Genomic DNA, 24597 nt, shown 5'->3' on the forward strand with positions numbered 1-24597 from the left:
CACAAAAGATATTTTAAATCACTTTCCAAAAAAAGTACAGTAATAAAAAAATTTCAATCGTTTAAAGTACTTAATTTATAATCATAAAACCAATAAAATTCAAAAACATTTTCAGACACTTTACATAATCATAAAATAACTAGTTTCTGATAGATATTGCAGAGAAAATTATGAAAATCATGTATTTTTTGAAATATAGAAAGACTATAAATACTGCAAAAAAAAAAATAATAACCTCCTTTTAAAAGATAGAAAATTAAGTACTTTCTGCAAATCCCAAATAAAAAAGCACCTTTAAGGGCTTTAAAAAAATAAGCACCTTTAAGCACTGTTTAAAAACGCTACGCACCCTGTGACAAATGCAAGTGACACTAAAAAATGAAAATATAACAAATATTAAAAAGAAATTTACTAAGCTGATTATAAATGGGAGATTTATCTTCTCTTATCAATTACACTATCACTTGTCAATAGTTTTCAAGATTACAATGAGTCGAAATGTAAAAATAAAAGATCAAAAATACAAATGTAACTTTTGTTTTTTTTATTTAATGAAGTACAACAAGTATGTAAAAATCAATAAAGTTCTCATGAAATAATATATGATGTTTTAATACATGCTTTTGATGAACAAACTTTAACGTCTATAAGGATGATAACCTTGACCTCTGCCAGCACTGTTCTGATTATTGTAACCACCCCCACCTATAAAAATACAACACACACACCTTTAAGAAAGAAGCTTATAATGTGCTAATGCAATACATTTTCATAATAAGAGTAAGACATGGTTTAACGGACATAAAGATGGCAACATATTTCCTCTATCAATCAGCAATTTGCCAGATAGCAAAAATCTGTTATGCAATATTAAGTTAGGTTCAATGAACTCTGTTCTGTTAATTAATTCTGCATGCAGATAACCTAAGTTTATCTTTCAGTGATCTTGTACCTAACTGGCAAAAAATAAGTTTGTAATATATATTCCTTTGTAAGTTGATGATATGCCTAAATGGTTCCAAAGTGATATTTCACAAGTGGTCAACTTGCAACGGTTATAACATCAATGATAAAATTTTATTAAAGGTACAGACTTGATTAACTAAAATTTTCAACAATTAAACGAAAATATTTCATATAGGGGTCAGCAATATGTGGAGTTAAGTTGAATTAGTAAAATTAAGATAAATAAATGATAATAGTTACGAAAGAAAAAAAGAACAATTTTATTTTATTTTTATTCATTTACAGGGATGAGATTGGCCGAGAGGCAAAAAAGCTGAATTTTCAGGCGCACAACTCTTACGTGATTTATAGCAAAAATATCAGTACATATTCTCATTTAGTTTCACTAATGTTGTAATGCCTATATATACCAATAATCATCGATAGAAAAACTGCCACCTTTATAGTAACTAATACAAGAAAAAAAAATTACTTTTTACATGAATCGCGATCTTAGATTTTCAAATGGTGTGAATATGAATCACGATATTGAAATCACGTGTTTTGGAACTTGATATTAGATTTCAAAAATGTGAAAATACAAATAATGATGCACAATTTTCAGATCGCGTAAATACGAATTACGATTCATAATTTGTAAATGGCATGAATACGAAAAAATATGTGGAATATTACAACAGTAAAAACGAATCACGACATTGGATAAACTCGCATGAATACAAATTGATACATATAATTTTAAAAACGCCTCAATACAAACCACGATATTGGATTTTCAAATATTGTAAATAAGAATTGCAATGAACGATATTGAAATTGCGTGAATAAGAATCGCAACACGGCACTATTAAATCAGGTAAATACGAAAACTGATGTTTGATATTAAAATGCAGCGACGCCTGGATTATGAAAATACGAGCTATCTAGCGAACGGGTAAAAATGAGAAAAATCTTATTTTCTGCTCGTAAAAGCTAATAGCTAAAATAAGTAGATATGCAGAAGGGTTGGCAGCTATGTAGTTTGAATTTTCTATAAATTTTTCGATACATTATATCTATATATCAAATAGGAAATAAATGTAATTATCTCATTTCAACGGCTGAATTTTCAGAAAAAGCAGAATAATATAAAAAAAGAATATATATAAAAGAATATATATAAAAAAAACTTTAAGAGAATCAGAGTTTTTGATAAAAAGGTGGAAATCCGTTAAAAAGCTGAAAAATCTCATCCTGCAATTACCATAATTAAAAATTATTAAATTCCAAGAAACTTTTCAGTATCTTGATAAGATATTTAGAGACATAAAAGAAAACAGAAGTTGAATGCAACAATAATGTTTCCAAAAATATGTTTTTTAGGAAAAATGTGATATACTTCTGCTTAACTAAATTACTAAACGGTTGGTCAAAAATTAAGAGGGGTTAATGACAATTGTGTGTTCTATTCCAGCTTAATATATAAGGACCAATTACCAATTTTCAGAAAGTACAGAATTAATTTCAGAAAAAAATTTATAAATTTTTCCCGTGTTTTGTTTTGAAGTTCATAAATAAGTTTTAACTTAGATATCTTGCTTTTAATCTGAAACTTTTTCAAAATGCAACAACAAAAAAGATTCCCTCAGAGAAACTAGGTAATTTTCTAACACATTTAATATCTATATTGACAGACCAGGGGTCTGTCCAGGCCGAATTTACTACCATTTAGCGGTACCTTCACAAATTCAACTTTAGGAAAAACGGTAGTTTCACAAATTCAATTTTAGGAAAAACGGTAGTTTCACAAAATACTTTTTCTTAAAATTTCATTTTTGTATCCCTTAAGAAACGATAAATCCATATTTTTGTGTTGATTTTTTAATATAATTTTTAATTTTTCACAAATTACGTCTAAATTTTCACAAAATAGGTACCTGTCAGAAAAACCTAGACAGACCCCTGCAGACTCCAACTTGAGAATTTAGCAAATATCTAATCAAATAACTATTACTTAGATAAATATACCATTTAAAAAAAGTGCAAAACATACTAACCATTTCCATTATTTTGTTTCTGATAGCCTCCACCTCCTCCATATGATTTTGAGGGTCCATATGATGAATTACCCTGATAGGCATTAGATGCTACAAAAGAGAAAATACTGTGTAAAAACAAACCAATACCAATACAAACCAAACCAATGCACAGAGAAAAAAACAACACTTCGAATAAACTTTGATCCAGTAATTAAATTGCAACAGTGATTCAGATTTCATAGACTTAGAGAAACACTAAAACTTAAATTTAACAATTGTTCATAAAACAGAAATTTTTAACTTAAATTGCAATCTCAGCCTCATACAACCTCAAGTGTTGTCAGTCAGAATTAAACTGCATGCTTAAGAAAGACGGTATGAACAAAAAGAAACCGGATGGCCGCGGCCTCTCAAAATTACAATTAATTATCACTGCACTACAAATCTACATGTAAGAGACTGCAACCGCGGTTCAAGAATCGCAAGGACTTCTAAAAATAATGAGTGCATATTAATTATTAACTTTAAAAAAAGGACAAACATACTTTCGTTTGTTAAACCTACCTTGTATTTAAGGATTTGAATTTTTAACGATAAAAAAACCTGTTAAGTGTAAAATGTGACTCCAGTAGTTTTTTTAGGAGTGTGATAGCCATTTTAGTACCCTTATGTTCATACTACTTCCTTTAGTAAATAACACATTAAGTTAAATCTTCATTTGATCATAAGTTCAAAAAATGTTGCTGTTATTACTCATTTTTCCACCACAAACATATTAAAGTATGATGAAATAATCCAGGCATATTACCAATAATTTTTTAAGTGGATATTTACAGGGTGATGAAAAATTACCAATACTCAGCTGACATAATATTGTAATAGATATTTCCCTGGTATATAAAAGCTTCATAAAAAAAATCATTTCCTATTGTGCCTTTTATACATTTGCAAGTAACTATGAATTTTGATTATTTTGTAATAGATGCATCTACTTTTATCAACGATTTTAATCACAAAAAAATAATAATTCCGGATCCATGCAGAAGAAGCTTCTCCGATTATTCAGACTAAACTTTATAACAATTTAGCATAATTAATCCTTCTAAACCTGCATGTTTTTGTTAAATAAACCAGTTTTGTAAGATCGATTAGCTAGAAAGTTTCTTTTTTAAAAGTCAGAACTTTCATAATTTGGTCAAGAAGATTTCACTTTATATAGTATCGTGAAAATTAATAGGAATACCTCCATAAGATCCTGAAGCTCCAGGTTTATCTTCATTACTCATGCCAGAAGCTTGAGGATAACCAGGAGATGAATAATTAGGAGCAGCAGGTTGTTGACCATAGCCTGCTGCAGCTCCAGGAGTGGGAGCTGCATTCCAGTTATTGCCAGCAGGTGCAGCTGCTTGTGGATATCCATAACCCATTCCACCTATTAATTAAAATATAGCGAATCATTGATAAGCATTAACAGTTTTGATTACAAATGTATGCTTAATATTTTAATGCTTAATTTTATTTAAAAACAATATTGCATCAAAGCATTTAATATTTCTGAAGTGGATCAGGAAACATTTTTAAAAAAACATTCTAAATTAAACTCTTAGGAGAACAAATCTTTCTTCATTATTCATAAATTTAAACGATATGTTTAATGAATTCCATATCACTTTAATCCTAAGTTGGTTTTTATGTTTAGTTTTCTTTTTTTATGGTTAAATAACACTTCATATACATTACTATTTTATTATTTATGAGGATAAAAATTTTAATATCAATGAGATCGTATTTTTTAAAATAAAAAATCCTAATTTTAAGAATATATTTACAAATTATAATAAAAAATAAATTTCTTTCAACTTGAATCAATGTTTTTTCATAAAATCAGTACTAAAATTCCTATTCTTAGAAAAGAACATGCAATTTAACTCATGCCAACCATAACACAAGTGCAAAGTGAAAAATATGCAGTGGGGTTATAAACTGAAAGTAAAAATTCCTGAAGAAAAAAATGATGAGGAATATTATAGGTTACTTAACACCAAACTAAACAATCTCTTAAGAAATTTTTAGGGGCACAACTAAAAACTGCCAGCAAGACAACAGAAAGGGAAAATATTGGAATATTAGCAAAATTTTCATATAGACAAGCAGTCAAGAAATTAAATCAAATTATTAAAATGAGTGTCTTAATCCATGTTCCAATTGCTTCAACTTAAATAAAAAAAGTTTTTTTTTTAATGCTTTTATAAAAATATAAGAATTTTTTTTAAAATAATTGAAATATTAATTTTTCCAAAATTTTTCTATTAACTTTTCCAAAATATTTTTTTTTCCAAAAGTAATTTAAAACCAAAATAAAAATGATACAAGGAGGGCAGAAAAACTAAATTTATTTTGTTCTTTATACTAGAAGCCCATCAATAAGTTATATAGCTATTTAAATACTATGAATAAATTATGCTTTTTAAAACAATCTAGTCCTTAATTTATCTAGTCCTTAATTTAATACCTTAAAAAGCATTCAATATTTTATACTCATTTAATAAATGAATTAGGAAAAAAAATTGAAAAATACATTCTTGCAGATTATGCACATAAAAATGATTTGGACCAAAAATAATACACAAATATCTTAAAACAAGAATTTCTTAAATAAAAAGGCTGTAAAATGAACTTTTATAGAACTAAAACATGAACAAAAATAACTGCACACAATAAAAGACAATGCTTAAAAACTATTTTAACAAAAATCAAACAGTTTTTACATATCAGACTAGAAAAGTGCAAAATTATAGCAAAATTTCGAATTAATACCATAATTCCCGTAAGGTTGCTGTTGTTGTTGGTATTGCGGGTTTGGAGCTGCATTATATGGCACTGGGCTCTGTCCATAAGGGGTAGCAGCAGGAGCTCCATAAGGCTGATAATTCCCATATGCATTGCCTAAGAAGATATCATACAATTATATTGAGAAAATGTAAATGGTTTTATTAGAACGGGGAAAAAAGTAGTTCCTTTATCATAATAAACAGTACAACTTTTTATAAATTGGCATGTTAGTGTAACCAAATATTAATTTAGACTTTATGACAATTTAAAACTATAAATAAAAAGTATATTTGGAATATTGAATTTAGTGCAATAAAGATAATAAAAATACTTCTAAAGCATAGATTTAATAAATCAAAGAGCATTAATACAATTTAATCTAGGTGGCAGAAGCTAATGAAAGACAGTGTTTTCACTACAGAGAGAGAACGCGAGAATCTTGCATATTTTTTTCTTTTCTCGTAATAAAAAATTATTAATGTGAGAAGTTCGCGCACTCTATTAATCAATTTCAAAATGTGCGAATTTTGGAAAAAAATTCGTCTTTTGCCATTTTGAATAAAATCCGTTTCACTTTTCTTCCTTGATCTTTCATTATTTTGAACATCGGTCCTAGTTATCCAGTTTCCCTATTTACCAGTATTGTTCAGAACCAATGCGAACAGCAGAAACCTCCCCCCCCCCACCGAACCCCTTTCAGAACACATTTCTCTGCAACCACATGATCACCGTAGGTAAGGTTTCTTCATGTAAGATGTTTATATTTTTTCTGCATGAATGTAAGATGGACAAATACCTTGTTAGGGCAACATCTTCTACTTCGTAATGGACAAATGAAAATGAAACAAATGTTGGTAGAAACGGTCAAAACGAAACAAATATGGATATTTTTCAGCCAAATAAATACAATAGCTGATGAAAAAGTAGATATAGAACATTTTCCATATGATTATGCAGCAAAAATATTCAATTAGAAGATGTTAAAAATGTATTATAATTAAAGTATTTTTTTTCCAAGTCAATTCATGTTTTTTTAATTTTCAGAAATCTCACTTAACTTTTTGAAATCTCACCCTGTCTTTGAGAAAGGGTGAGAAATTCTCTCCCATTTTTTTTCTGTAATGAAAACACTGAAAGAATACATTAAATTAGGATTTCTAATTTTTAAACCTTGTTTTTTCATGAACTTAACCTTAATTAAAAAAAATTCATTTTAAGAACAAATTTATCTTTAAAAAATCATTTTTATTTACAACTAGTTTTTATTTTTCAAATTTTCTTTTAATGATTTTCAACATTATTTATTCGACACTAACACAAAGTAAAAAATTAAATAATTCTTATTATTTAAAACTTATTATAAAAATTTTGTAGCAAATCTTCAAAAAAATAAATAAATAAATAATAAATTCTGGAGAATTATGTTAAGCAATTCAAGAAACAATGTAAGTGCTTTACAATAATGGTGAAAAGTGGCTTAACAAGTATATTGATTCTATCACTTATGGCATGTGGCGAAAATATATTTTCAAAAACTTTCATAGAAGAAAATTTACTTTTAGAAAAAAAAAAGAATTTTTTATATTTTTTATTTGCAATGTGTATAGCTAGTTTAAAAATACTAAATATATAAAAACCTCAATCTTGAATTTTTTATTGTTTACAATGATTTTTCTATTGCACAACAGAATTCACGTCTCACTGAAAAGCCAACAGCTTATCACAGAATTTGTTACATTAAAAGTTTTTAAAATTTCAACTTTTGGAAAAAAAGTTAAGCTAATAAATACCTCCTTGCATTCCAAAAGGTTGATTCCAATTTCCTCCTTGATAACCAGGACCACCTCCATAAGAACCTGGAGGACCACCGTTTGGAGAGCTCCCACCAAACTGTTGATTGCGTCTTGAATTATCTCTTGGTTCAGCTCTCTTGCATTCCACCTTTGGACAAGAAAAAATAAATGCTGTTAACAAGATTGAAGAAAGGAAATCACGGAACAAAAAGATTTTTTCTCATCACGAATGTCTTAAGCATTTCAATAGGAAAAATACCTCAAATAGGCCTACAAATCATATACTATTATAAAAAAAACTTACTTACTCTGATAATATATGATTCTACTATGATCTTTGATTTTTTTTCCCTTACCAAAATATAAATTGCATGATACTTGTTTAATTAAAAAGTTACTTAAAATATCAAATTAAATATGTGACAAAGAGAATAAGCAATAAAAATATAATTAAATTTTTCAAACTTTTTAGCAAAACTTTCTAGGATAATAGAGAGATAATTTAAAATAGGTATTCTAAACCTATTACCAAAATGGTATTCTAAAAACGAGTCCAGTGATACTAAATTTAGAAATAAGTATTTTGTTTCTCTGTTAAAACAAATAAAACTCAGAAAATTAAAATTAATTAGCATCTGTTCCCTTTATATTCTGCTTCCCCATGAATAACAAGGAGAGCAAGAATGCACTTAAGTTGAACATGGGTTAAAACATACCAATAAATTTTGGCAAGAAAACTATTCAAGTTTTCGAAAAAGCACTTATTAAGTAATTTTATTTATATGCAAAAGAACAGGAATGTGAACTTCTAGCAGTAATACACAATATCAACAATGAAACAGTAAATTAAATATTTAAGGAAAAAAATTTTTTAAAAAGTCTTAATCATTAAAATTAAAAGGTTCAACATATTTATTGCAAAGACCAATATTAAAATAATAAAACAACCACTGATAATTTACAGTTGTTTTCTATAATGGAATAAGTAAACTAATTCACTATTAAAATAATTTAATATTTGCATTTATGTTGAGTGAAATTTTTTTTCTAAAGTTTCCTTAAATCATTTCAACAAAAAAAAAAATTACAAATCCGTTACTTAGTTTTCACTATAATTAAGAATGCTGCATTGAAAACATATGCCTTATCATACACTAAAAGAGATTTGTTAGATGGAAATAATAAATAACTTACTCCATTAACAATGAAAAACAATTTAAATATTTGTACTTAAACAATATGGTAGCAATTTGTTATTAATTTTTTCCAGAAAATTTCTTGTAATTAAAGATAAATGCAACAAATCAAAAAGTTCTGGAATCATATGAATATAAAAAGTAAATGCAACAATTTTATTCATATTATTAATGTATTATCATGAGGTTACAAAATAGTTTGCAATGTCAATAAAAGTCATACATAAAGTTTACAAAGTAGCTTCGAAAGAAATAAACCTGCTTTCTTACAAACCCACACTATTTAAACCGCTCAGATTTGTTAAGTTCATCCACTTTAATATTATTTCAAATTAATGATAAATATGTTAAAGTTTATTTTTAAAAAAAAATTATGACGATATAAATGCAACCTATAAACACTTCAATGTCTTAAAATATTCAAAAAAATTGTATAAGCAAACATGTTTAAACATTAGTTTTGCTATTTCATGAAAAAATTCTAATATATATAAAATCTAAACTTAAAATATCTTAGCCTTAACAATACTTAAGACTAATATTGAAGAACACTATTAAATTCTAATTGTTAAGTTACATTATATAATGTCAATTCCAAAAATATATTGTTAGTAAAGAGGCAGTTCTGAAAGCGCTTTACTTAAGGCCTGGTAAAATATAACCGACACAGCCTATCACTGAAAACCGGAGGAAAGTAGCTAGAAAATAAAGACGTGATGACTCCCAAATACAAAAATATACAAAAGAAACAATAAATATATACTAAATAAGAAACTACACCTGCTTCCCGTTGATGATCACAAAGCGCTCTGCACATGCCTTGTCAATGCTGTCTTCAGAATCAAAAGATAAAAATCCAAAGCCTAATTTCAAATGAAGCATAATCTTACATATCTACAACTACAGAAAACATGGAGTGATAGGCATTTATTCATTTTTCCTGGGTAATATAGATGGATTAGTCAGTTAACAAAAACATTAGAATAAAATAACACCAGGCCGTTTCTAAAATTCAAGCCAATATTTCTCACCATCTTAATAAAAAACCACCGAGAAAAATTGTTTAATGTTAAATAGTTATAGCAATGGGTCAGAAAATTATAATCACTTCAAAACAAATAAATTGATAGCGATAAAACAATTGAATATTCAACTCAAATATTTGTTAGTTAATTTTAATTTTAAGAACAAAAAAAAATTTATTACTTATATGACTGATTACTATTAAGGACAATTATCTCCGCTTCCCACAATCAGAAAAGATTTTTTCGCATTACCTAAATAATTTCATTAGTAAAAGATGTACATAATCTGAACAAAAAATAAATATAACAGAAGGCAAATATTTCCCTTTTTGTGTCAAAAATTGTTCAAAATCATATTTTACCAAAACTTTAATTATAATCAATGAATAATGCTTTGAAGCATAATATATTTTTACAATGAAAAAATGGTGGGGACAAATAATATAAGATTTAAATGATAAAATATTACAGCTTTACATGGAAACAAAAATATAAATAAAATCAAAAGATAAGACGTTGCTATTCAAAGTTAAGAAATTGCATTTAATAGTTTTTAATATTCTTAAAATTTTTTCTCTTATTAAACAAATATTTTCGAGAGAACAAGAAATAAAAATACAGCACATTGATCATTTAAATTACTAAAAAAAACAAAAAAAAAAAACAGCTATAATACAAAGCGAATAAAATTTCTCATACTTTAAATTATTAAATTTCTTACACTTTAAAGAAATTTAATAACATGCTGATAAAATAATTGTAAATTTGTACCAAGCATTGTAAATACTCATTCAAAGAATTATTTAATAAGGTGGAAAGAAATAGATGGTAAGAAATATTGTCTTATTTTTTAATTATGATAGGACTTGTCCCATCTACAAAAAGCGCAATTTAAAGCTTAATAAAGTAAAGATAGTATAGCTTGCCCAAAGGCATACATACTATGCATGTTAGTTTAGATGAAAATAAACTGTAATATTAAACTTTAAAAATAAAAACTATTATGAAGGTTTTAATAGCAAAAAAGTACTCTTTTAAGCTAATGATTAAATTAAAATTTCATAATTGTAAAAAGTTCATTAAAACGATGATTAACCAACAATAATTGAACATATGTTGAAATATCTAACGTTAAAATATAAGTGACCAGAGCATATAAAAAATTATTTAAAAAAAAGAGTAAATCTCTAAATTCTTAACAGATTCCCCAAATGAAGTAAACACTGATGAAATAAAAACTATTCCATTGAGTAGTAACCATAATTCTCGTAAAATTAATTTTTAAATTTTTTTTTTAATCAATTATTAGCCAACGGACATAGGCTGTTTAAAGCTTTCTAACACAGACCTGTTTAAATTAAAGCAATCAGAATGAAAAACAGTTACTTAAGCCTATTAACAACTAGATAGAGAGCTTTGAACATTAAGTCTTTTTAAATAACATGCATAACTGAAAAATATTAATTCTAATATTAATATCATTATTAATAAATAATAATTAATAATGATGTTAACATTGTGTCAAGATATGCAAATAGAGATGATGGTAATGGTAACTAACGCTACTGTTATTTTACCGAAACAACCAAAGCTGAGGCGACCATCCGATCTGTGACGTTTCTTAATTTCCAGCAAAAATTGGCTTACATAAGTACTATTTATTTAAACAATCACTAGTTTAAGCTACTAAAGAATGCCGAAATTAAAAAAAAAAAAAAACTCATACTAATATTCCCTTAAAATAAGTATAAAGTGTGAAAGTGTTTAGTATTTTAGACATATTTGTGGTGTGAATATTAAAGAAGTATAGCTGCTGGGTAACTAATGTATAATTGTTGGGTAATATACCTAACTTCAAAGTAAATTTATTTACTTTTCATCAAAACTCACTGTCACTGAAAATGTATGAACTACTACTAATAATATTCTTTATTGTGGCACAGTAAATTACAACCTATGCTCAGCAGCTTCATAACACATTCAAAGGAGATATTTTCAGAGTGCTGGTCTACTATAAATGGCAATAAACCAAAATAAAAAGCACATACAGATTAAAAATTGCTCTTTACAGTTATACTTATACCAACCGAAAAGTAGTTAACATCAAGGATTTAAAAAACTAAAATTAGATTGGAAAAATGGAGAACTCACTGAATATAAAAAGGAAATATTCATCACACAAACTTGGAGATGATTTTTAAAAAGAAGCATTAACACATACGAAATCCAAAATTTCTGCATGCACACATTACAATTTCTAGAAACAATTTAGCATCATGGAAACTACAAACAACTTTGAAGAAATCAAACTAAACAACTCACCAACAAAGTCAGCTTGAAAAGTAGAGTAATACTAAAATATTCTCAGATCAGACTCAAAGGAATAAAAAAAAAAAACTAATCATTTTAAAAGAAGCTAATAATTTTCCCCCCAATTTATTTATTGTTGTTTTAGCTTCTTTTATTGAGAAAATTGTAACTGAAAAGTCAAACCAAAATTTGAAAAAACATTTGTTTTCAAATCTATCATTAGAAGGAGAAAATGGCACATTGAACCTCAATTGAATACTTAGAGATTTTTTTGGATGAGAAGAAGTCACAAAATAAGAATCAAGACAATTCAAAAGTTTTAACTGTAAGTTACTATTTTTTTTTTTAACACTGAGGCATTGAATAAAAAAATGCACTTGGTACAAGGGCTCAAAAAATCAATTTTTAAGTGCCCTACCAGGCATATTAATCTTCAAATTGTATGCCAAAACACCTTCCTTGAATAAATATAATAATAAAAGCATGCCGCTGTACCTATAATTAGTTTGTTGAGACAAGCGGGAATAACATCAAACCTTTTATTTTAAGTATAAATCAGAAGTATCCTTAACAAAGACGTATTCATCTTCAGTATTATTAACAAGAAAATATTAAGTACAAATAAGCATTGATGGAGTTAAATACAGAGCCTTATTATTAACAAAGAAGCAAAATTATCAAGATTGTTAAATATCGGCAAGCACATATCCCTCAATAAGTTACGTTAAAAGAATGTTGCTATTTTATTAGCTTACATATCACAATTTCAACTCTTATAATAATTATTTTTATGCATAGTGATTGGGATATTTTCAAAAAGAAGAACTGGCTCAATTAGGAAGTTGAAAAATAATAAGCTTGCATTGTTTAATATAGTCGTACTTATATAATTTAAATCAGTTACATGTAGATGTCAAATAAAATACATTTTCCCCTTTTGTCTCTTAGGGGCTGTTTGTCCATGCTATCCTGCATCACCATGATTTTAAGTAGAAAAAATTTAAAGGTACTTAATTGGTAACTAACAGTATTTCTGATTAAACTTTTACAAGATCGATCAAGCATTGATATTTAGACTTTTCGCAGATTTAATGTAACTTTCAATAAATTTAAGCCTAAAAGTCTATCAAAGTTCACAAATATGATCATAAATGTAGCAGCAACAAATGTAATAACATAAAAATGTATAGTTCTAATTGAATTTGATAAAGTCTTGAAAATAATTAAACAAAGGGTATCACATAGCTATAAATTTCTAGATTACTTTTTAATAGTTTAACCAGTAATTCTGGTTTATATCATGACAGACTTCTTTTTAATTGAGAGTTGTTAATATATTTATATTTTAATTTAGTACAAGTTATTTCCAGTTTGTTTCAGAAGGAACACAGTGTCCTATATATTAATAAATTTAAATAATAGGATATATATCCCCCTCTAAATTTTCGTATATTATGTAATAATAAAACAAAATTATAAAATAAATGACATTAACAAAAAGGCAAAATCTTTAATCTTTATATAATACTGAGCTGTTGTTTAAACAAACAGGGTTACGAGAAAATAGAGATTGTGTTAAAGTTGGAATTTGAAATTTAACTATTTGTTATCTAGTTTCACAAAAAAATATATACATGATAACTGAAAAAATAATTTGAAAATATTTTGAAAATTTAATCAATCTATACTAATGGAAGCAGCAAATTGTTATGTTATAAAGTTCATTAAAACTTCAAGTTATGAGCAAAACTATAAATATTTTTCTGCCTAAATAGCACATAACATAACCTTCTAACATAAACCTAATTTAGCTTAATATACATGAAAAATAGATAAAATTATAAAAGTAAACAAAATGATAACTTCCCCAACTGCAAGAAAAATGAATAAATGATAAATTTAAAAAATATAATAAGACAGCAAACATTTAACATTTCGCAAAATATTTATTTTAATTCAAAGTAAAAAATAAAAAAAATGAGCCCAAAGTTAGCCAGATAACAAAGCACTTAATAAATACTATTAATAATGCAAGAGTTATCACTTCAGTCATTGTAATAGAAATTATGATTTTTCACACTTATTACCCCTCTAAAAATAACTAAATATTAAAATTTTTACAAGTAGTAGTAGTAATTAAAAGAAGCTATAAAAAAGCTAACTCTAAAACATTACTGATTATTTAATGTAAAAACAATATTTTGGGAAGTTATTTTAAATTAATTTGATTTTAACTAGGTGGATAAATGGATGGGTATATTGACAATATACCAAAATAAGATCTTAAAATTAAAGAAGTAATTAATAAAATAATTTTTAAAAAAATCTAAGTTAAAAACAGATTTGTTAAAAGATTAAGTCAAATAATGAAATAAGATTTTTGTTCCACAGCAGAGATGTTATATTTAACATATCTAAGCAAAATATTTAGTTAACAGTCATATTTATTGGATAAATACATAATTTATATAGTAGTAAAACACAAACTAAAGGCAAACAAATTCTAACAAATACTTAAGTTAGCTTATCTTTTGATACGTAAAAAATACATTATCAAAAAATATTTTCATAAGCAACCTTATTCTTGCAGAATTTATGCAAATGCAATAACTTTTGCTCTGTGGTATACAGAAAATTTTTATTTAACTGTATTAAGCTACTAGACAAAATGAAAGAGGTCTTTTAAACGACTTATTAGAATCATCAATAAATACATAGGTATTTAAAATAGCATTCGCAAGTAAGGAAATTGCACTTCATTTATTTAAAAAAAAAGTCTTATTTATAGTATGCATAATCTATTTTTACATTATTAGATTCATGTGTAAAATTAAACTTCTTACAAGGAAGGTAACTAGATAAAACTTCCGTAATATTAAAATAAGAATAGAAATTAATACGATGAGGATATAAATACTCATTTGATCTGAATTGTATAATTTTTTAAAACATATCCTTATAATGAGTTCTAAACAACTCATCACAATTCTTATAATGAGTTCTAAACAACTCATCACAATATAATGTTAAATGATATTTAAAATTTACCTCTACATTTCTTTGTTTCTTGATCACACATAATAGATACTTGAGTCACCTGCAAAAATAATGCAGAATGAAAATCAGTTACAATAACACAGATTATCAGGGATGAGAGTAGTCAGAAAGTAAAAAAGAGGAAATCCAAAAAACAAAAGAAAAAGAAAGAAAAAAAAAGAGTAAAAAAAAATATATATATATAAACAAAAATTTGACAAAAAAGTGCGATTTTTAAACTTGTAAACCATGTGAATATAAATCCCGATATGAGACTTCTAAATCACGTAAATATGAAACTCTACATCGAATTTAAAAAATGCGAAAATACAAATCATGATTTTTTAATTTTTTGATCACGATGCATAATTTTTAAATCGCGCGATATTACAACCACAAAAACGAATCACGATATTGGATTTTAAGCTCACGTGAATACGAATTGCTACATAGGGCTTTAAAAGCTCGTAAATACAAATCGCGATAATGATTTTTTAAATCTCGTAAGTAAGAATCGCACTGTACAATATTTAAATTGCCTGAATAAGAATCGCAACGTTCAACTTTTAAATCAGGTAAATACGAAAATCGAGATTTGATAATAAAATCGAGATTTTAAAAATGCATAAATACAAAACACGATATTGGATTTTTAAATGTCGTAAATAAGAATCATAATATACGATATTTAAATAGCGTAAATAAGAATCGCAATGTGCAACTTTTAAATCAGGTAAATACGAAAATCGATGATTGATATTAAAATCGCGTGAATAAAAATCGAGATCTGAATTACGAAAATACGAGCTATCCAGCCGACGGATAAAAAATACGGAAAATCTTATTTTCTGTGCGTGAAATCGGAGAAAATAGCTAAAATAAGTAAAAATGCGAAAGGGTTAGCAGCTAGGGCGTAGATTGAATTTTCTGTTTATCTTTGAAAATCGTAAATAAATATAATTATTTTACTTCAATGACTGAATTTAAAAAAAACGGGATATTTATTTAAAAAAACGAAACTTTTAGAGAATCGGAGTTTTTGATAAAAAGGCTGAAATTCGAGAGACAAAAAAAATCTCATCCCTGTATTAAGGTCAACCAGTTTTATCCCAAGGAAATGATTTTTAGAGAAACTTCAGAGGGAGGAAAAGGGACTTGAACAATTTCCCTCCGCGGAAAATTAAATTCCTCATAAAACATTTTAACTTGGGCAAAAAAAAATTCAGCGGAAATTAGCGGGAAAAATGGAAAAATCTTAAAAAAAGCGGAAATCCGCGAATCCGCGGAAGAATCTCATCCCTGGATTATACAGACAGCAGTGCTGCTAAAAAATTCTTTGGGACATTTCAATATTATACATAAGACAATTTTATAATACCAGGAGGCTTCGCCCCCTGCTCGCTGGCGCTCACCAACCCCCGGAACTGCTTTCGCACTTCATTTCGGATTGCTTCGCAATCCAATGCTCGCTTTGCTCGCTCATTGGATACGTTCTTAACGTCTAGTTTTTGTATACTTTTTTGAATACTGAAGTTCTGAAAACTTTTCACTGTAGAAAATTCTAAACCTGTTCATTTCAATATTAATTTGAAATTGCAAACAGTTCACATATTTTTCTTAATCACACTATTCTAAATTTCAGTTGTTGAGAAAAGTAACTGTTGTAAGTTTTGTTTTAAAGTCTTTCCCACCAAAGGCTAAAGACATGTGTTGTAAAACAACTGCTGCCACTGTAGTCTGCCACTGAACGCCGGATGTAAAGTATCGGCTTTGATGAAGATAATTTTGTATTTTTAATTCTCTGAAGGGCGCCACCTTTATAATATGGAACTTGTAAAATAAATGTATACATTTTTGATTGTTGATGAAGCCCATCATTTTGTGTTTTCATCAGTGTTCAGAAGCGGAACAACTATAAGTTTTTTATCTTATCACAAAAATAGAAAATGTATAAAAAACAAAGAAAAGAGTAAGAAAATGAGTATAGTCATAGAAAAAGTTAAAATTATAATATAGTATTTGTCAGTTAAAATAAAACTTTTTGTTTAAGTCATTGCTAACAATTCAAATTTCTCCGAGGCAATTCTAAAGTATAAATTAAGGAAGTATTGTGAAGTTGAAACACAAATAATGAAAGTAGAAGTAAAGTTAGTACTGTAAAATTAAAACAATATTTTTAATCAATGAGCCAAGTTCTTCAAGAAGCAGTTGTAGAAGTAGGTTGCTTATTTAAAACTTTTTATAGAATTTCTTTAAGAACACAATTATTAATTTGGGCATTTGGCGATACAACACTTTTAGAATTGAAGGATTTGTTACGTCAAGCGCTCAGGTATCATAATTTTGATCTATTTGCGCTTCTATGTCATTTTGATTTATGTTGCTAAGTCAACTTTCAATAAAATTCTGTGGCTGGCAACAGCATTTTTATTTTTTAAGTTGTTTATTTTTATTTCTTTTAGAATTCGTTATTTTTTTAGCGAAATGTTTTTTAACCTAACAGAATTCTTTGCCGCCTGTTTTCTCTATGAATGAAGAAAATAAAGTAAATATTTAACTGTTGTGAAAAGAATCTTATTTAGTTATACAAAGTACTTCAGCCAAAATTTGGTAGCCACGTAAGAGAATTATATATATTAGATCAGAAACACATCATTAAAAGGCAGAATGCTTTGGTGTTTTCAAAACAAAGCAAACGTTGCCACCGGTGGAAAAGAAATGCAGCCAAAATTTGGGAGCCACGTAAGAGAATTATATATAATAGATGTTTATGGTTGAAAAGTTATTAAGATATGAAAGTATATTATGAATTACAAAAAATACTTATAACAAATATAATAATGTTGTAAATGTTAGCTGCTTAAAAGTTTCTTAATTTAGTTAATTTTCAATTAAATTCAATTCTCATAATGAATTGAATTTAAAAATTTAAACAAAAATCATGGAAAATTATTTTCAAAAAAATATTAACTATTAATTTTTTAATATTTTGTGAAAAATCAAAAATAAAATTTGTTTCAATACTTTTCTAATTAAGTAATTTACATTGAATCTCAATAATATTAAAAAAAAAAAAATGCTGTTAATATGTGCCTAAACATTTTTCTATAAAAGTAATTTGGTGGATTCTCCTTCAGTTCACCAAATAAAAAAAATTTTAAAACTTCAAATCTTCACCATCCTGTAAGTTTGTAACTGTAAATTAAAAAAAAAGAAAAGTGAATGATATTTTAATTTATCACTGGAGAATTTCGGGGAATCGAGACACACAAAAAATATTCTGTTACAAAAAATAATATCAAATGTTAGAAACATTTGTATACATTAGTGGATGGTCCCCAAGTTAAAAACTTGGCAATTTTTAGAGTATAAAAGCTTTACAATAAGATTAAATAACCAATTCTTTTTTCCTCTACAATTATCCGTAGCGACTGATGAAAATGTTCTGAGCAATTGTTAAAAAATGAGATTGGTGAAGAATTCCCTCAAAGTGAAATTACTTTCATTTATAAACCTTAAAAAAAAATTTTTTTTTTGGCAATCAAACAATTTATTAGCTTAAATTCGAATCCTAATATTGAGAGCAAGATAATGTAAATATATTTACACCTTTTTGCACTATATTACTACTATTTTTTTTAATTTTACTCTCAACTACTATTGCGCAATACTTAAAAATTAGATAATAGCACCCCTAGGTTATATATATTTTTTATTCTTGAAGGTATACTCAATATTTCAAAATAAGGAATATAATTAAGAACTGGAAAATAGAACCAGGCAAAAAAAAACAAACTAATTTGACTTTTGAGAGACTTGACATTTGTATTACTTTATTATTAAACAAAATTGAAGTATATAAAGATTACTTAAATACAAGACCATAATGGTCTTTTTTCAATTTGCAAGAGAGTATAATTATTTTATTAGTCAATGAAATAAGCTTTCAGTTGTATTTCATAAAATTATAATATAGTTATGAAGAAAATCAAATTTATCTCACCTTACCATACCGAGCCATGGCAGATCGAATATCAGTTTCTGTGATATCAGGGGGAAGGCCTCCTAAGAACACTTTACCTGGATTTGGTCCCTTCTTATTCTGAAAATAAAACAAATTAAATAGAAGACATAAAAAAGAAATCCAGCAATTAAGATGCAAACAAATTTATTTTCTAACATATTGTTTCACTAAACAATAAAAAAAATTTAATTTTTAAAAATAATTTAAGACATTTTATTAAAAATACAAGCATTTTAATTTCAGTATAATGTATGCACTTTTTAATTTTTGCTTTACCAAATAATTTATATGCACACAAATTAAAGACATTGAAAACTGTTTTAAAAGAGCATATGTTTCTTTTAAAGTTAATCCTAATTGGCTTAAATATTATTCTTTTTCATACTGATATTAACTAGAAGTGAAAAACTTAAAAACAGTTTCTCACACAAAATTATAGAGCATGAGATTGATAAAATAAATCGTGAAATCAAAATATAAAGTACCTTTTGCATGCTTCGTGGGGTACACTCTTTAGCATCAACCTGAAATAGCAAACCATATTATAAATTTTTGGCTTATGGTCAAATTTAGATTAATACATTAGATTAACTTAAACAAAATATTTTCAATACACTAGAGCAGGGCTCGAAAAAACTCAAAAATTTTACCCGTCCCCGAGGACGGCTTGTCCAACAATATACCCGTCCTCCTTTGAAACTATTCCGTCACTTCTAAATAAATAAAAATATAATTTTCTCTTATTTATTACAAACGTTTATATAAATTGCAAAATGAATTAGTAGTTACTATGAATACAAATACTAGGATTGTATTATACAGTAATAAAAGGAATACTAGGTTACTAATAGGAACCCAGTATTTCTTTTATAAAATAATTTATTTCTTTTATGAAATAATTTAAATGGTTAGTTATCTGGATCAAGTTATCTGGAATGTCAATTTACCCGAGAGTTCTGTTTTTAAATGAATCAAATATGACGTTAGCCAGTTCCACAATCAAGCTAATGATTTACAGAGGTTTCTGCACAAAACTCTGAAAGGGGTTTTCCATTTAGGTAGATGTTCATAATTGCGTTTAACGCTTCTTGTTTAAGACCAGTAAGTAATGTTTTTTTTTTTTTTAGTAAGTAAGTTCATTGCTGAAAAGTCCCTTTCAACCGCTGCAGTACGGGAGTCAGAGAAAACATCAATTCCACCATGCGCAGTATGTTGCTACATTTCTAGATTAGAGGGTCATTTTAGAAGTGAGGCGCTAGACTCTTGTAAGATAACAAAAATTGAAAATGTATCACCAACATTAACGGGAAAATGGCCGTCCGCGCGGACGTCAGATTCGAGAAATTCGTAGTCCGTGGGGAATTTTTGACCGCCGAGAACGGGCGGACGGGTGGTTTTTCGAGCCCTGCACTAGAGTTAAGAAGCATTATATAAGAAATAGGAAAAATAGAGCGATTTATTATTAGTGTTATAAAAAAGACAAAATATTTTGAATGCTTTGAATTTATCATACATAATTTCAGAAGACAGAGAATAACTATCTTGACTTAGTAATATCGAGGGATGGTTATTAATATTACAAAAATATATCTTTATTAAGCTATCTAATTTTAAATTCTTAGTCAGTAAGCCAGAGTTGCACAAGCTGTGACTTAGACTAGACACAAGCATTGACCAATGGTTATTTGATACATTGACAAGTGATTTTATTACTCTGGAAATAGGTCTTAAGAATCTAGGACTTTCACATTATTTAGTCTTTTTTGGTAAAATGTGGTCCTTGCTTAAAATATGAATGAAAAGTAAGTAAAAAAAAAATGAAAAGTAAGTAAACTACAAAATATGATAATTGAAAAAGTTAATGAGTATTTATGATCAGTAAATCATTACTTACAGTGCGACCATTTAATTCATGGGGTTTAGTCTGAAGTACAATTGATACACAACTTGGATCTTTAAAAGTTACAAAACCAAATCCTCTGGATCGTCCAGTTTCATTATTTTTCATTACAACACTATCAACTACCTCTCCAAATTTACTAAAATAAGTCTGTAAAGTTTCTATTAAAAAGAAAAACAGTTCATTAAAATTCACATTTCACACTTTTAATAAATAACAATTATTTTCATCGGAAATTTATTTATAAATGATATTTTAAACAAATGTCGGAAAGTTAGATATTAACAAACCTATTTCTCTAGGAGAGTGAAAGATATTATTTGATTAGTATTGTTGTGAGGCATATCGTCATTCAAAATTAAAATCACGAGAATGGGCTAAAATCAGATTTCTAGAACATCTCAAAGTCTTTGATTAAATAAAACTACTGTGGGAAATCTCCATCAGCAAATAGTAACATAAATACGGATAGAGTAATTCAAATAAACAATTAGGTTAAAATCTTACTAGGTCACCATCATTAGACTAACACAAAAACACCATTAACTTCTGGACTTGACCTTCCAACAAATTTGTAACTTTTTACAGTAATTTACTGAGTTTTTGCTATTTATAGCAGATGTGTAGATTCAATTTATTTACTTTAAGGATATTGCTTCACTTTTTATGAAAAAAATTGCCAAATGAAGGAAGAAACTTATGCGAAAACGCATCTATATCTTAAAATATGCTCAACATTATGCTAATTTTTGTAATTTTTCAATTGTTAATATGTTGGTTTTTTTCTCCCTATACTTTTCTAATAAAAATAAAATTATTTTCAGAATTAAAACTACTAAAGCAGTGTTAAACTACTAGCGTAGCTAAGTCTATACCCACTTTACATATTTAAAAAATTCATAATAAATAGAATTTTAAAATTTATTCTTAAATTTCTAGGTAGATCTGTTGCTTAGATGTCACTCTATTAATTTGAACTAAAATTAATAGTTTTGGCCAGTTTTTAATGATATTAGAAGAAAGTTCGACAGCTTACACTAACACACTATATAAGTTGATCATAAAATAAATTGATAGTTTGTCAACATGAAACTTCTTATCAGCTTTTAAAATTGAAATAAAAATGCTTGCTGCAATCCCAAAAATGGCTACAAAAATATTAAACAAATTACTTCAATTCAAAAGGAGAAAAATAGATGCTTTTATAACATATATCCACTTTACTCCATGTAACCAACCTGATCCTATAAATTATCACACAACTAAGCATTTCAATAGCAGCAAGAAGAATTAATCCTCCCACAAGAAAAAATCATTTCAAAACATGTGTACACTGAAAAAAAGTTAATTCGATATAACTAATTTTGATCCAAATATACCTTTAGTTGTCTCCCAGCTTAGACCTCCAACAAATAGTTTCCTGAAAAAGTTTTTAAAAAAAATTTTAAATTTAGAATCAAGTAATAAATCATAAATTTTTCCCTAAACTACAATTTTTAGCATGGTTTTATAAATATATCTTAAAATATAATGATAATAATGAAGAAAAAAATATATCTTAAATATTATGAAGAACTCAAATATCAATAATTTTATTTATAAAATTTTAAGATATCACTTATCAGTAAAAAAAACTTTAAAAATTAGTCCTAAAAAGATAAACATTTAACTGAAAAATGTAAATTTAAAAAAATATATATATAAAGCAAAAATATTTCTATGTGCTGTTCTGTAAAATGAGAACAGTTTATACAGACAGTCATAAACCTAGAGTAATAATATATATTTATAATATACAGAGAACGTTAGAACCAAGACAATTTGTTGAACTTAATCTCACTACAATCAAAAATAAAAGCTATAATAATACTAAAATGAACTATTAAGTTTGTATTAACAGTTTTTTCTTTATACCAACAATAAATTGTTTTTTTGTGATTTAATTTTAAAAATTGCAAACACCACATATGACATGAAATTACTCTACAAATTCTAGGTATGTATGTTTGAATATATCAAACTCTGTATTTTACTCTGTTTTATTTAATTGCTCAATCAAAACATATCTGAGTCATCAAAACATCCACCAGCTCCACTAAAATACTGTAGCAGGTAGTTCATTTAGTTTTTTACCTTTGTCCTCCTTTATTATTGTTTATTTTTTATTGCTTTTGCTTATATTTATCTTTCAGGTTTTAGTGACGAGCCTTAGAAAGTCACCATTCGTAACATTAGCAGCATTTATATCAATCATTAGAAGATTTCTGTATTATTATCACACTACAACAAGTTTAATTAAAATAACTAAAAATCAAAAAGTCACTAAAAACTTGGAAACATATAAAAGGTAAGTTTTTTGTATCAGTATGTGCAGCAAAATTGTCAGGTTTTGGCGACTTCTCGTCACTAGCCCCCAAGAAACGAAAAATAATAACAGAAGGAGACCAAATCAAAGCTTACAACTTATTAACACTTCTGAACAAACCACAACACTTGCTTTTAAATATTTGGAAGCAAAAAGAATATAACTTAGACAAAGGTAGTTAGCTTGAACAGATACCCTTACAGAAGTATCCCCACATACAATACATTTGAATCACTAGAAAATACAATTTCAAAAGATTCCACACATATTTAACATATTGTATTCCACACAACAACATTTATAACTAATTATTTCTTACCAATACAGCTCTAAACATATGTTTAATATTTTGATTCTTTAATCTATACTCTTTTCCTTTCAAATATCTACTCATAGTTTATAATAGTCTTTAATTATAAAAATTTTCAGCATGCTCGTAAAAAAAGGAAATTTAATTTCAGTAAGACTTGTTTCTAAGTAGTGGGAAAACCTGTCAAAACTAGTTTGCATATTCTGTAACCATAGCAACCTCAGCATCAATGCAAAATTTTGTAATCTTCTATGCAAAATTACTCAGTACAGTAGTTCAAATCGCAAAAACTCATTTTTTAAAACGGAACGTAAATTATGCTTCCTTTCCGTTCTTCCTTATTATTACTAAACATATGTAAAAGAAAGGCTAAGAATTTAAATCATCCATAAAAAAGTATTATACGTGAAAATAATGTAATTTTTGATAACATAGCAATCGATATTGTTATTCGATTCTTAACTATAATTTTGAAAAAAACAAACAGATTTTTAAATGGCGTGAATATGTGTTGATATTTCATTGGTTCTAAACTTATACAACTTATATTAAGTTATTGTATGAAAGAACAGCTTTTTATTATACATTGAGATTATAATACATACCCAGCTTCATCGTTGTCAGTCATGGTCATTTTTTTAAAAATAATTTAAAACACTTTATTTATAAAAATATCGTTCCAGGAATATATCTCCCTTCTACTCTGTACAACTTGCGAAATACCAAAGAAAAAAGAAAAAGGAACGAGAACGATCTGTCACATCAAGTTACAGTTAATAAGGAAAGATTATTAGGACTTTAGTTTCAATTTTATTCTCGAGT

General features: G+C 26.9%; 1 protein-coding gene across 1 annotated transcript; it reads right to left on the minus strand.

Moving 5' to 3' along the window:
• Nucleotides 1–529: 529 nt before the first annotated feature.
• Nucleotides 530–24517, minus strand: LOC107440883 (DAZ-associated protein 1). Its single transcript, XM_043050948.3, has 12 exons — nucleotides 24381–24517; nucleotides 22480–22520; nucleotides 21095–21261; nucleotides 19686–19724; nucleotides 19180–19278; nucleotides 15189–15237; nucleotides 9586–9668; nucleotides 7607–7757; nucleotides 5802–5930; nucleotides 4228–4416; nucleotides 3003–3092; nucleotides 530–705 (listed from the first exon to the last, which is right to left on the minus strand). The coding sequence occupies exons 1-12, from the start codon at nucleotides 24407–24409 to the stop codon at nucleotides 638–640; spliced, it is 1134 nt and encodes a 377-aa protein (XP_042906882.1). The 5' UTR covers nucleotides 24410–24517; the 3' UTR covers nucleotides 530–637.
• Nucleotides 24518–24597: the final 80 nt, after the last annotated feature.

The sequence above is a fragment of the Parasteatoda tepidariorum genome, chromosome 2, assembly GCF_982258835.1.
Source record: "Parasteatoda tepidariorum strain Cologne lab strain chromosome 2, Ptep-v5.0, whole genome shotgun sequence".
Taxonomy (NCBI): Eukaryota; Metazoa; Arthropoda; class Arachnida; order Araneae; family Theridiidae; genus Parasteatoda; species Parasteatoda tepidariorum.

What these genes read in the sequence shown, in the direction of transcription:
- LOC107440883 (XM_043050948.3), bottom strand. Translation starts at nt 24,409, where the DNA reads ATGACCATGACTGACAACGATGAAGCTGG. An exon ending in ACTGACAACGATGAAGCTGG is followed by an intron (nt 22,521 to 24,380) that starts GTATGTATTATA and finishes AAACTTTTTCAG; the next exon opens with GAAACTATTTGTTGGAGGTC. An exon ending in AGAAACAAAGAAATGTAGAG is followed by an intron (nt 9,669 to 15,188) that starts GTAAATTTTAAA and finishes ATTTGAAATTAG; the next exon opens with GCTTTGGATTTTTATCTTTT.